This window comes from Lepus europaeus, chromosome 21, assembly GCF_033115175.1.
Source record: "Lepus europaeus isolate LE1 chromosome 21, mLepTim1.pri, whole genome shotgun sequence".
Classification (NCBI taxonomy): domain Eukaryota; kingdom Metazoa; phylum Chordata; class Mammalia; order Lagomorpha; family Leporidae; genus Lepus; species Lepus europaeus.
The window spans coordinates 6,067,104-6,080,474 of record NC_084847.1 but is presented as its reverse complement, the minus strand read 5'-3'; the positions used below and the strand labels follow the sequence as shown (position 1 = coordinate 6,080,474).

The 13,371-nt window shown below is 43.1% G+C and overlaps 1 protein-coding gene across 2 annotated transcripts in view; it reads right to left on the bottom strand.

Moving 5' to 3' along the window:
• RBFOX1 (RNA binding fox-1 homolog 1) overlaps positions 1-13,371 on the bottom strand; it is a 364,369-nt gene that overhangs the window by 105,954 nt on the left and 245,044 nt on the right. For both annotated transcript variants that reach the window (XM_062180761.1, XM_062180760.1), the window contains exons 6-7: positions 11,979-12,039; positions 873-926 (exon numbers count right to left, since the gene is read on the bottom strand). In XM_062180761.1, coding sequence (XP_062036745.1) covers positions 873-926; positions 11,979-12,039 — 115 coding nt within the window. The remainder of the gene's footprint in view (positions 1-872; positions 927-11,978; positions 12,040-13,371) is intronic.

Genomic DNA, 13,371 nt, shown 5'->3' with positions numbered 1-13,371 from the left:
TACAACTTACCTTCGAGAAATCACCAAATGGCTCTAGGTCAATTGGTCATTTAGTATAATTTATTACAAAGACCCACATCACAGGAAGTCTTCCGTACCCATGTGCCAAATCTACTATCCAGGCTCTGGGCACCCAGCACCGCCTCACTGCTGGGCAAGGAGCCAGCAGGCGGCGGTGAGAGGCTAAGCCAAGCGTATCGACACATGAACCCGGCCGTGTGGCTTTGCATATGCTGTCCCCAGACCTGGCAACTGAGTTTTCTGAGACACTGGATTTCCCAGTAGAGGGATGGGCTCTGCTTAGGTAGGGGAGAGGTGAGGAGACACACACATCCATGCAGCAGCACAGAGAGAAGCAGGATGGTTAAGGGAAAGGGATTAATGTGGGATGGCCACTTATTTTTTCCAGTTTTCTAAAAAGGTCTTCTCTTGGTAATTCCAAATCACCACCACATTATTGGAATAATTAAGCCAACTCTCCGCTTTGTCAGAAAACAAACGCAACTTTGAATGGATGTGTAGAGCCAAAATCAGGCACACTCACGTACAACAAGCGTAAAGCCCTCTCCACTGGTTCAATATGCTACTGAGCAAAGCCTCAACATTTTTCTTTTTAATTTTTTTTTTTTTGCAAAATCAGTGAAGACTGTCACAGGAGCAGTGGCTCACATGTGATCCAAAATGTGACTTACACGATTCCCCTTTAATTTTTAAAGGGTTTTCAAAACTCTTGGTTTTGCCCAAAGAAGTCATTTAGAACTTGGGAGGACAAGGATTCACTTGGTTCAGATAATTTTACAAACCCTGTTATCGGCAGGCAAAGCACACTTAGAAAAGATGGAGAAGACATCGTGCAAAGAGAAACTCTTTACCTGCATAGAATTCGGGACTGTAGACTGCACCCACAACTGGATTCAATTTCCAGCCTTAAAAGAAATAGACAGAAACATCATTACACTTGATGCAACAACTTTCATCGTTGCAAATGAACCAAAAGTCAAAGAGGTTGAAGTGGTTTTTTTTTTTTTTTAATTTTACAATATAAAGGATAAACAGGTTGGGCATGAATATTTGAAAACCTTACATAAGAAAATGGAATTACGTCCTTTGATTTTCTGCCAGCCGAAGTTAATGGAATGGAAACTACTGACCAGCTACAGGTGAACCTTTTGAAAATAATGTTGTAATTAATTTTCAACTGTATCAATATTCACTAGAGCCACTCTACCAATTTCAATTTTTGTCTTATTTCATGTATCACTGTTGGCAATCCATCCTTTATGCCTTTCCCTTTGCATTAAGTTTATAGAAACCTGAAAGCTTACATAACCAAACCTTGAAACAGCAACACACTCTGACAATTGTTATTCCTAATGATGACCCATAAACATTAGAGAATTCTAAACTGTTTTATTTATACCAAGGGAGATGATATTTTATTCCCTAGAGGTTTATTGTGGCATACACTGTAATGCATTGAGGAACTGTAAAATACTTAATCAGGGGCCAACATTGTGGCACAGCAGGTAAAGCTGGCGTCTATAGATGCTGGTCCGAGTCCCTGCTGCTCCACTTTCGATCCAGCTCCTTGCTGATGTGCCTGAGAAAGCAGAATACCACCCAAGTGATTGGGCCCCTGCACCCAGCAGGAGACCACTGGCCCAGCTCCAGCCATAGCGGCCATTTGAGGAGTGGACCAGAGGATGGAAGACATTCTCTCCCTTGCTCTCTCTCCATCTCTGCCTCTTACATAAGTAAATCTTTAAAAAAAATTCTTGATGCACATATCTAAGGTAATTTTCAAATAACCTCTATAAAAAAGGAAAACACTCCTGTGTTCTGGATGGACAGTTTCTAGTAAAATGAATCCTGATGCTTTAGGCATTTTCACTCAGGAAAAGAGCACAGGAGAATATTCACAAACTCAGAAGCACATTAGATCCATGTGGCATTGTTTAGGAAGAAATCCTCGAAGAATCATCAGGCTTTTAGGGTTTTGTGATCCTTTTCTGCTGGTCCCTGTGAAAACATCCATTATAGATTTTTTGAAAGACAATGGAGGACAGGTGTGCTGCCTTGCCTTGGTATTCTTGGGCAGGGGGTCAAGTGCAAAAGGTATTTGAATGCATGTTTCTGAGAAAAAGTAATTTTAAATTTTGGAAGTGGGAGAAGGTATCTGTGCCAATGAAAACACTCTATAGTCCTGCCATAGAGAGGTGTGACTTCTTGCTTGTGCCTCTAAGAATATCTGACAGGTATTCCTGAGATCTCTAAGGAAGACAGCAGATTCATGTCTCAACAGATAGGCCCCTGGATCGGTTGACATCCAGAATGTTCTAGAACTTTCTAAGAATTTTTTCTTTCCAAAAACTTTGTGTTTTAACTTCAATAATCTAGGTGGTTTACAGCCCCCACACTGATCTTAGGACAGGGCTTTACAAAGTGTTACATTTCAGTTACTGGGAGGCATATTAATGGAACTCCTGGGCACCATTTTAGACTTATAGAAAGATATGATACTCAGAGTCCTACTGCCCCACGGTTTCTGAGCCTTCATACTGACACCTTCCTCTCTCATAGTAATCACATCTTGCCTTAGAGGAATTTCTCTAGTGATATAAAACAAAAATGACCCCAGGCATTTCCAAATACGTGCTTTGTGAATGTGGGAAATGACTTCAATTTGACCAAATGAAATTCCACTACCTCTTGAGAGGAAAATGAACAATTCCTGAGAATCTTCAAACTATAGTCTACAGTTCAACTCATTTGGAATATAAGAACACGTACAACAAAGTAGCTGAAAACAAAGCTACAGACGTATTTAATCCATGTTCTCTGTGTATCTAAACCTTCATTTCTTTGAACATGGCGTCATATCAAATGAATGATTAGGCTGCGAATTTACCACTTCTCTTCCTCCCTCTGTTCCCCATTTTAAATTCTGTTTATGGATCCACATTTTATTGCTACACAAGATGGACCCTTGTACACACTGTTTACTCAGGTTTTGTTTCATGTATACATTCTTAGTTTTAAAAATTAATTTATTTAAAAGGCAGAGAGATAGAGAGGAAGGAGAAACAGAGATCTTCAATCCATAGGTTCACTCTCTAAGTGGCTGCAACAGCCAAGTCCAGCCCATGCTGAAACCATCAGCCAGGAACTCCCTCCTGGTTCCCGCGTGGGTGACAGGGTCCCAGGTAACTGGGCCATATTCCCAGCTGCATTAGCAGGGAGCTGGATGAGAGGTAGAGTAGCCCGGAGTTGAACCTGGCAGTCTGATACGGAATGCTGGTGTTTCAAGCAGCAGCCTAACCCACTGTATCACAATTTCAGCCCCATACATGTCCCTACTAGTTCCCTTAAGTAATTCCTTTTGCATATGAACCTGCAGCATAGCATTCTATGAGTATGGGCCTGTCAACTAATTTTGATGTACCTCTCAAGGATAGTACGTTGTATCAATGGCCTTTTATTTTTGTAAAGATGCAGATTTCTAAGCGGTATCTCAGATGGCCTAGAAATCATGTTTCTCTCATTTGCCTTGATCACCTTCATTTCTTTCGACCAATGAGTCTGTTTGTCTGCCTGTCTACCCATCTATACACCTGTCTACCTATCCACCTATCTACTTATCTACTTACCTATGTGTGTTCTATCAGCTTACCAAGTTTGCTGAAGGAAAATGTCTACTCAATATAAAAACAATGGATACTTGTCTACCTTAGAAAAACTACTACAGAACATGCTTGTGACTATAGACTTGTAGTTCAGGCCACCGAAGATTAGAGATGGGACTTGGGCACTCCCTTGACTTACATCCTCTGGTCTGCTTTAACAAAAACCAGGAGGAAAAGAAAGCTAGGCATCAGAAGCAATGGGTGGCAGGCCTATTAATGGCTGATCTGTACAGTGATCTGCCCTCAAGGAGACCCCACAGGCCAGTCCACTGCAGTGGCTTTCAATGTGGTAAGCCTGGGCTTCAGCAGAAGTCAGCTTGTGAAGAGCCCTGGCAGCTCTGCCAAGAGTTGGATCACTGGAAATGGACCTGCCCTGGAGTCGAAGGATGCCCAGGTCAGAGCCACAGATCTTATTGGCTCTAAGCTGAAAAGCCCTTCACTCAGCCCAACTTCCAAAGTGACCACTGCAGCTGAGGGTGTGGTCAAGTAGGGTCAGCAACATTGAAGGCAGAACTGTAAATTTCTTGTTAGAGATGCCCCCTGCCTTTACCTGGCCAGCTCTCCTCCCAGGCCAGCTAAGTAATGAAAGTCAACAGGGTGCCTTCCCCTAGGAGGTTCACACTTCCCTTAGGATGTGCCCCATGTGAAGAGATAGATAGGTCTGGGCCTCTTAACTTACAAGGCCTAAAGCCCACCAGATTATTATCAAGCCCCTTCTGTCAGATTCTATTTGCCTCTCAATCAGAAAACTTAATTGTAGCTTAGCACCTTTCTTAGCTCCTCTAATAATGACTCTGTCCTTTGTTCTAGTCCCTGTCTAGTGCACTTGGGCCTCATTCCTTTGTAATCATAACCTCTACTCTACCACCAATGGCTCTACTCCCAACCTGGGTGTACTGATGGTCCTCTTCCCCACTTAATGCTGGATAATTGTTCAGACCTGGTTAATGCCACTCTTAGGATCATTGGTTACTATCCTCACCCTGTCTTTTATGACCTTGTCTAAATATGATCAGAGTCGGAGAACTTGGAAGGCTTCCATAGCCTTGGCAACTCATGACGAGAGCCTAGGGTGGTTACTGGCGCCATAAACTAGAGTGTCAATTTGTTGGGTCAACAACAGGAGTCAGTGTGCACTTGCTCCTCATGTGGGATATCTGTCCTTAATGTGCTGTCCATTGCGATTTAATGCTATAACTAGTACTCAAACAGTATGTTTCATGTTTGTGTTTCTATGTGGGTGCAAACTGTTGAAATCCTTACTTAATATATACTAAATTGATCTTTTGTATATAAAGAGAATTGGAAATGAATCTTGATGTGAATGGAAAGGGAGAGGGAGCGGGAGAGGGGGAGGGTTGCGGGTGGGAGGGAAGTTATGGGAGGGGGAAGCCATTGTAATCCATAAGCTGTACATTGGAAATTTATATTCATTAAATAAAAGTAAAAAATAAAAAAATTAAAAAAACAAAAACAAAAAACAAACAAAAAAACAATGGATACTAAGTGATACTGTCCCTCATGAAGAGATCCACACCATCTCAGGTCTGCCACCAGGAATTAAAAGAGGAAATCAATAAGGTCTCCTCTACAAGACCCCACTAGAAATCCGAGAGCTGCAAAACAAAATGAGGCTGTTCAGGCCATCACGACCACACCAGCACTGGTATTCAGACTTCTGCCCGTCTCTGATCCTTTCTCCGAAACAATTCGGTTCCACTCCCGCAGTTGTAGGGGAAACAAAGACCTTTCGGAAATATGTGACAGGAAAACTCCACTTCTACTCGCTCTCCACTCCTGAATCCTGTTCCTTACAAGTTGTCCCCTGCAACAAACAGCATTCCCACCTGCTTGGTTGTACGAAAATGTTTGATCAGTAGCTTGATTCTTCCATTACCCTGAAACACCCTGTGCAAGCCATTCCATGGCTTAAACTTGGAAAATTCTCCCCTTCTTGAAAGCCACTGACTCAGACTAAGGTACTGCTATTTTTTAAAAAAAAAAACCTGGACAAGTTCCAATGCAAAAATGCCCTAACACTCACCATTTGCTTTTACTTTCTTTCCCACCATTCTATTTGTAGTGGCCAAAATGATGTGCAGAAATAAATTAGGAAACTCATTCTGCTAGTTAGTATTTAACAGACTCCTCCTGAACTGAATGGAAATGTTTCACAACTTGATCCAGAAGCCCGATGCTCTAACCTGAGTTGGCTAATTTTGTACCACTGTCCCAGGCCAAGCTATACTGACACTGGCCTTTTGAATCTAGGTCAAAGCACCGAAGGCCACTCTAGACACAGAGCATTCTGCGCCTCCCGCTCCCTCTGCTTCAAGGGCTCTCTCCAGCTGTTCGCAAATCCCCTGTGAAATTACGGAGGTCACGGTCATTTCCCCAGGACATGCCCGCCACGGAAGGTGGCTATCCTGCCTCTCCTGGAGTCCATCTTTGAGTCAACTCCAAGTTTTATTTTCTGCATAGCTGTCCCTGCTACCTGGATTTATCTTCTTTCCATCTCTGCTTGTTCTTGTTTTTTTTTTTTTTTTTATAACCATCCTGCGTCATTAAATCAATAGTAAAGGGGGCAAGGCTGCAGTTCGACTTGCATCTCCAGCCCCTCAGACTGTGTTTCAGTAGCAGGCACTCCATAAACAGCCACTTGGTTTTAGTCTAAAGGAACTGAAGGGGTACAGGACTAGTACTAATGGATGCATTCCCTCTGGGCTAGGATTCTGCCTCCCTCCCATCTCTGCATAACCACTTCCTGAAGCACAGAACAGAGAGGTGCAGAAGGACCCTGTTAGACATCACTGTCTTCCAAGGAAAGGCAGGAGGAACCCAGCCCTTGAAAACCACCTCGGCACAGACCTACAGAGTGCACAAGGCTTATGTAAATGTATTCAAATCACATGCAAATAGACTCACAGTCCCTGTGACTCCTTATAGTACCTGGGAGAGACCCTTGGGACAACCCTGCTGGAGATAGGAGCCTGTACTGTCAGGAAGATGGACAAAATGATCCCATTGTTTTAATTTCTTAGGCACTCTGCATACAATTCCCAGGCCTTGCAAATTCAGAGACTGTGATCAAGGACATTAAACCAAACAATGAGGCTTACAGCTAACGGAGAGAAAACCCACCAATTCCAGCCTCTCAGGGACCCCATGTGACAAGGCAATGGAGCAGAGACCAGACATGCTGGACTCCGGCACTGCAAAGGAAACACCAGCCGTTTACAGAGACGCTTTTGAGGCTGGGCCTCGAAGCGCAGCATTCAAATCAGTGCTTTCCCTCCCTTAATTCAGTGTCAGAGGTCACATGCTAGCCCTTTTTAGAAAAATGCTATCCAAGATTGGCCCAGAGCTGTGGTTCAGTGGGTAAAGTCGCCATCTGTGGCATCCGCTTCCCATATGGGTGCTGGTTGGAGTCCTGGCTGCTTCACTTCCAATCCAGCTCTCTGTTGATAGCCTGGGAAAGCAGCAGATGACCAAAGTGCTTGGGCCCCTGCACCCACGACGGAGACCCGCAAGAAGCTCCTGGCTTGGGACTGGCCTAACTTCAGCTGTTGCGGCCATCTAGGGGAGTAAACCTGCAGATGGAAAATCTCTCTCTCTCCCTCTCTTTAACTCTGCCTTTCAAATAAATAAACTTTTAAAAAGCAAAGAAAAATGCTATCCAAGATCTGCAATGTTAGCTATTGCTGTGTTGGTGCTAAAAGGCAGATCCAAATACACTCACCATAAAATCAGGACATGATTTCTCTAGGGCTCTGTTGGGTTGGATGTGAAGGAAACACAGCAAGATCTTTAAATACCCTACAGGTTTTTTTAAAAATTGCATATACATGCTTTCCACAGACATTTATACTAAGAGTACCAGGGAGTTGGGAGCTGAAGTGGACAAGGAGGGCAATTCTTTGGCAGCCAAATGCCAAGACAAAGAGAAGTGAGTAGCACATTCCACTCAGATGCATTTTATTTTGGTTTACTCGGTATTTTAATTGTTATTTGAGAGGCAAAGGAGGGGATGGGAGACAGAGACTGAGAAGGAGAGGGAAAGAGCACACTCCCATCTGCTATTCCGTCCCCAAATGCCCACAATGGTCAGGACCGTGTCAGGGCCAGAGCCCGGAGCTCAGAACGCAATCCAGGTTTCCCACGTGAGTGGTAGGGACCCAAATACTTGAGCCATCATCTGCGGTCCCAGAGTCTGCATTAGCTCAGGCTTTCCGATGAGGGATGTGGACTATGCTAAGCAGTGTCTTCACCACTAGGCTAAACCTGCCCCTCAGTCAGTAATTTTTAAAGTGATTATGTATTTATTACCAACATTTAGATTTCATTTACAACACAGGATTTGGGTTATCTTGAAATATTGGTAAAAATGGCAACTTGCAGTCAAGAATTCCCCATGGACAGCTGTACTGGAGGTAACTAGGGAATATCACTTTAACTCACAGTTAGAATCACCACTACTCTCTATCGTCTGCCTGGCTTGGAGGCCGGATGTACACAATCTTTACTTGTTGCCCTGTGTTTTTCTATCCCCTTGCCCCTGGTAGAGAAATGTTTTGCTTTACCAAACAAGAAAATATAAATCAAAGCACAAAACAACTGAGTTTCCAGACACAACCTGTTTGTTTGTTGCCATTACTTATTCAGCCCTTGATAGTAAATGAACATTTGATCCTTAAACTAAATGTTTAAGAAAAGTCAGCATACAATCTACAGCAAAAAAAAAAAAAAAAGGGGGGGGGAGACAACTATTTACCACTGTGATTACTGTGTAACTAAATGTCCAGTGGCAAAAAATAGTACTCCACGCACTTTGTACACCTAACCATTGTGCTCAGTACTTTATCTCCCATAATTATCACAACGACTGAGGACCTGGTCCTGTTACAGCTTGAGTTTAAACTACTTGTCTACAGGTGTTTGTTTTTTTGTTTATTTGTTTGTTTGTTGACAGGCAGAGTTAGACAGTGAGAGAGAGACACAGAGAGAAAGGTCTTCCTTTTTCCGTTGGTTCACCCCTCAAGTGGCCGCTACGGCTGGTGCATTGTGGCCGGCGCGCTGCACTGATCTGAAACCAGGAGCCAGGTGCTTCCTCCTGGTCTTCCATGTGTGTGCAGGGCCCAAGCACTTGGGCCATCCTCCATTGCACTCCTGGGTCACAACAGAGAGCTGGCCTGGAGGAGGAGCAACCAGGACAGAGTCCAGTGCCCTGACCGGGACTAGAACCCGGGGTGCCGGCGCCACAGGCGGAGGATTAGCCTAGAGAGCCGTGGTGCCGGCGCCTTGTCTGCAGTTTAACACCTGGTGAAGGGAACAACATCTGCTCTGCAGTCTTGGATCTCTCTGACCAGTTTTCCTCCTTCCCAAGATCACTAAGAAAACAGGAGAGTCAGGTCTAACACCCACGCTTCCCAACAAGCAGGACATCCTGCAAGTCCAGCTGTCAACCTGCTTTGCGGATCTGACTTTTGGTATCTGATGAACATAAGCAAGTGTACGTGCTCTGTGAGGAGGGTGGGCCTGGACAGACAGTCCAGTTCCCTCTCGGTGAAGCGCTCTGACAGGTAGAATTTCCCAACACCTGCTTTCCCTTCTCTGGTCTCCTCTCTCACCAGATCGAAACGGCCTGGGGATGGAACACACATTCTCCATGACGTCCTGAGCTGTGATCCTTTCTTGTAGAGACGTGGGTCCAGGCTCACCCATCACCTGGGGCTGAGAAGCCTTTGTTGGACACATGCTTGAAGGGACTCGCAACTGGGATGCTGGCACGGGGAGCTGCATGTCACCATTGGATGATCTCCTCAAAATTTAATGACGCTGGCAATTTAGATTTTTGCTGAAGCACAACTTCTGTGGTTCATGGGTACGAATTCCATAGTTAATGAGACAAACTCACTGGCAACTTAACATTCTCATTTCACTGTGACCTTACTGGTCCTGACCTGGCCTCTCTCACCATACTATCCTCTCTCACCGTAACAAATCCTCTTTCTTTTTAAGAGCCTCAACGGGCTGCATATATTCTGTCATATTGCATTCCAATATATGCGAGACTTTATTTATTATGGGGATCCCCGTAAGTTAAAACTTGGAAAAGCTCTGAGAATGACTTTCCTTCGAATATCAAAGACCTCCACAATTTCTCCTATAGAAGTCACTGACTTGAAATTTTAAAAATCAGTATTATTGTCACTGTCCACCCACGCCGGAGATCTCGGAGTGCCACCGCTGAGGTCCCTGGATGAGAGAGCCTACATGATTCACTCCTGGGAAGCAGCACTCTATGGCTATGGAGTGTTCTTCCTTTAATTACATAATTATGTATGTGGGGCCAGTGCTGTGGCATAGTGGGTAAAGCCACCACCTGCAGTGCCAGCATCCCATAGGGGCGCTGGTTTGAATCCTGGCTGCTCCACTTCTGATCCAGCTCTCTGCTATGGCCTGGGAAGGCAGTAGAAGACGGCCCAAGTCTTTGGGCCTCTATACCCATGTGGGAGACCCGGAAGAAGCTCCTGGCTCCTGGCTTCAGAACTGCACTGTTCTGGCTGTTGCGGCCACTTGGGGAGTGAACCAGTGGATGTAAGACCTCTCTCTCTGTCTCTCTGCCTCTCTGTAACTCTGCCTTTCAAATAAATAAAGAAATCTTTGGAAAAAATCATGTGTATGTGTTTTTAAATTTGATACACAGTAACCATATATTTTTGAGGTTAAGTGTGGCCTTTCAACACATGTATACAATATGGCATGATCAGGTCAGGATAACTGGAATATTTATTATTATATATATAAGATATATATATATTATACACATAGTATATATATGTATATAATTTTCTTATGCTGGGAATGTTAAAAATCCTCCCTATTAGCCTTTCTGGACAGTTAGTTGCTGTTGGCCATAGCTACCCTCCTGCACTACAGGGGATTAGGGGTGACTCCTCCTGTCCAGAAGCTGCACCCCTGTGTCCACTAGCCAACCTCTCTCCACCCCCGTCTCCCCCATGCTGGCCCAGGCTCTGACACCCCCTGTTCTATTTTCTACTGCTTTGAGATCAACTTGAAGCTCCTGGCTTTAGTGGATCTAGGCCTCACCATTATGGGAATGCGAGGTGTGAACCAGCAGATGCGAGCTCTCGCTCTAATTTTTTTTTTTAAGTTCACAGAAAAATGAAATAAAGATGGGCTTACTTTGGTGTCAAAACTGGTTGGCTCTGAAACTACTGAACATAAAATTGACCCTTTAATTCTTCTGCTAATTCTTTAAGTATTTCATCTGTCACGTACAATTAAGATTAAAAATGGAAACTCCATATATTTTCCATTTGACAGTAATAAAATTATATTAGTTTTGAAAATATAAATCAAAGAAAGATATCTCCCAGTCTCAACTCATATGATAACTTAGCTGAAACCACGCTGTGCATCTGTTTAGCATGTAAATATTTTTTAACTGATTAATGAATGCTTCCTGGTCTTGGTACTATCCATTTTAATGGGTGTAAAACTTTATTGCACTACATTTTTTTAAATTTTGGGGACAATTAAATTATGAGGGTACACCAAACATTTATGGAAAATGGGCATTCTCTTTTAATTCCATTTTCACAAACTTTTGGAAACCATCTCAAATCTGATTAGCACAGCAGCAGATTATTTTAAGAGATTCATCTCGAGAAGGATGAAAGAATAAAAATGGGTACTTTTAATAACTTTTCATATATACGTGAACTCTTTCTATGAGGCGTTTTCTTGGGCAAAAAAGCATCGCCTTGAAGGTATCTATGATACACAGTGACATCCTTACCTGGGTCACCTCGAGAGGAACAACTGACCCCCTCCCACACCCTGCTGTACCTGTGGGACTGTCGTAAGGGCCTTTCCCAGCCATGGCAAAAAACAAGCACCGCAGGGTGTGGTCAGGCTTCCAGGAACAACCAGTGAGAACCAGCCAACCAGCCAAAAGAGCTCTGCCCTCCTCTCAATTTACTATGAAAATCGCAAACTAAATGAACCAAACTAATCTGTATATAATTCACGCCATCTCAGGCCCGAGTGGGAGTCACCCTGCAGAGACAGGCCCAAGCACAGGCAGCCTTAACCTGAGAGCGACATTTGCCTTTGCAGTGGGAATCACTGAACTGACTCTCGCTGAGCAGGTCGGCAGCGGGGACACCAGGGCCAGGCTGCATCAAACACGGCCCAGACAGACTCCCTGGTTGGATGACGTACAGAACAAGACGTAGGGATACTTCTCGGGAAAGGCCAATCTCCACTTACCATTTGTATAAGGGTTGACGGTCTTTTTATTTGTCATTACACGTGCTGTGGCATTATTTACCTATGTACATAGAAAACTCCAATGAACACATATTCCAGGGCCAGCCCACAATTCAATTAGTTGCATGCATTATGACTGTGACTACTTATTAAAAAAAAAAAAAACTAAAATGCATTTTAATTTATAAAAGGCAGTAGGTGCATAACAAAATCATACATTTTTATAATTACATTTACTTCATAACCATTTTAACTTACAAATCATTTCAATAAAGCAATGTCATATCATTTAAAAGTTTAATAAAGAGACAGTAAAAGCAAATTAAAAGATACTGCATAATTGAAGATTTAAAAGCATGCGTGTACTCCATGGTAACACAGAAACAATAAATATATTTTAAACATAAAGTTCATATGAAAGAACATGCAGTGGAGTAGAAGAGAGAAGAGACAAGGTACACGGGAACATAAATGTCAAAAAAAAAAGGGGGGGGGGGGACAAACAATTTTAGCCGTGTGCAACACTTTAGGAGGGAAGACCATCAGGAAGCAACATCTAGCATTCAACACTGGGAACAAGAGCCTTTGTCATCGCAAGAATTAACAAGTCATTCAAGCTTTAAAGTCACAGCTAACAAAAGGATAAAAGAGAGGGTGCATTGTTTAACACAATATGGAGTTAACGATCTGAGTAAGATGTGCACCGGTCATAACTCAATCCAGTCAGTGCCTCCCAGGCTAGCTTAGAACGTACACTCAGTTACAGGCGTACCAATATCCAAGAAAGTAGAGCATCAAGAAAACTTAATACAACAAGTCAAAAAAATTCACGTGGTATATATATATATGTATAGAGAGATATCAGCACTAAATACGTGAAACGGCAGATGGACTTCACCACTTACCATTCACCACCATCGCCAGCATGGCTTTGTGTACAGTTACCATGGTTACTGAGAGTTTGGTGAGGGGCCTAAGCGTTACCGTCGAAGGGGGAAAATGAAAGGCAAAATATGCAACATCTTACTCCAACGACTACAGCATTTTTAACTGGTTTTTTTTTTTTTTTTAAGTTTTAACAAATATGACCCTGTGTCTATGTTGAGGGAGATCCCAGTGGTACAAAGAACAAATTCTGAGTGTTAGAATTTTGGTATTAATGTTTTTATGAGCAAGGGTCAGATATTGAACAGGAAATCCTGTTTGCTCATTCACAGAATCATCCAAAGATTGCAAACTTTCAAACTGGCTTCTCTTAGAAAAAAAAAAAAAAAAATGAAAGGTTTACTGATAAGGACCTCTCATTTTTTTTTTTTTTTAAACAAATCCATCCAATGCTATTTCTTTCACAATTTGCTTGAATTTGCAAACCACTGCGGATCCCTCTTCAACC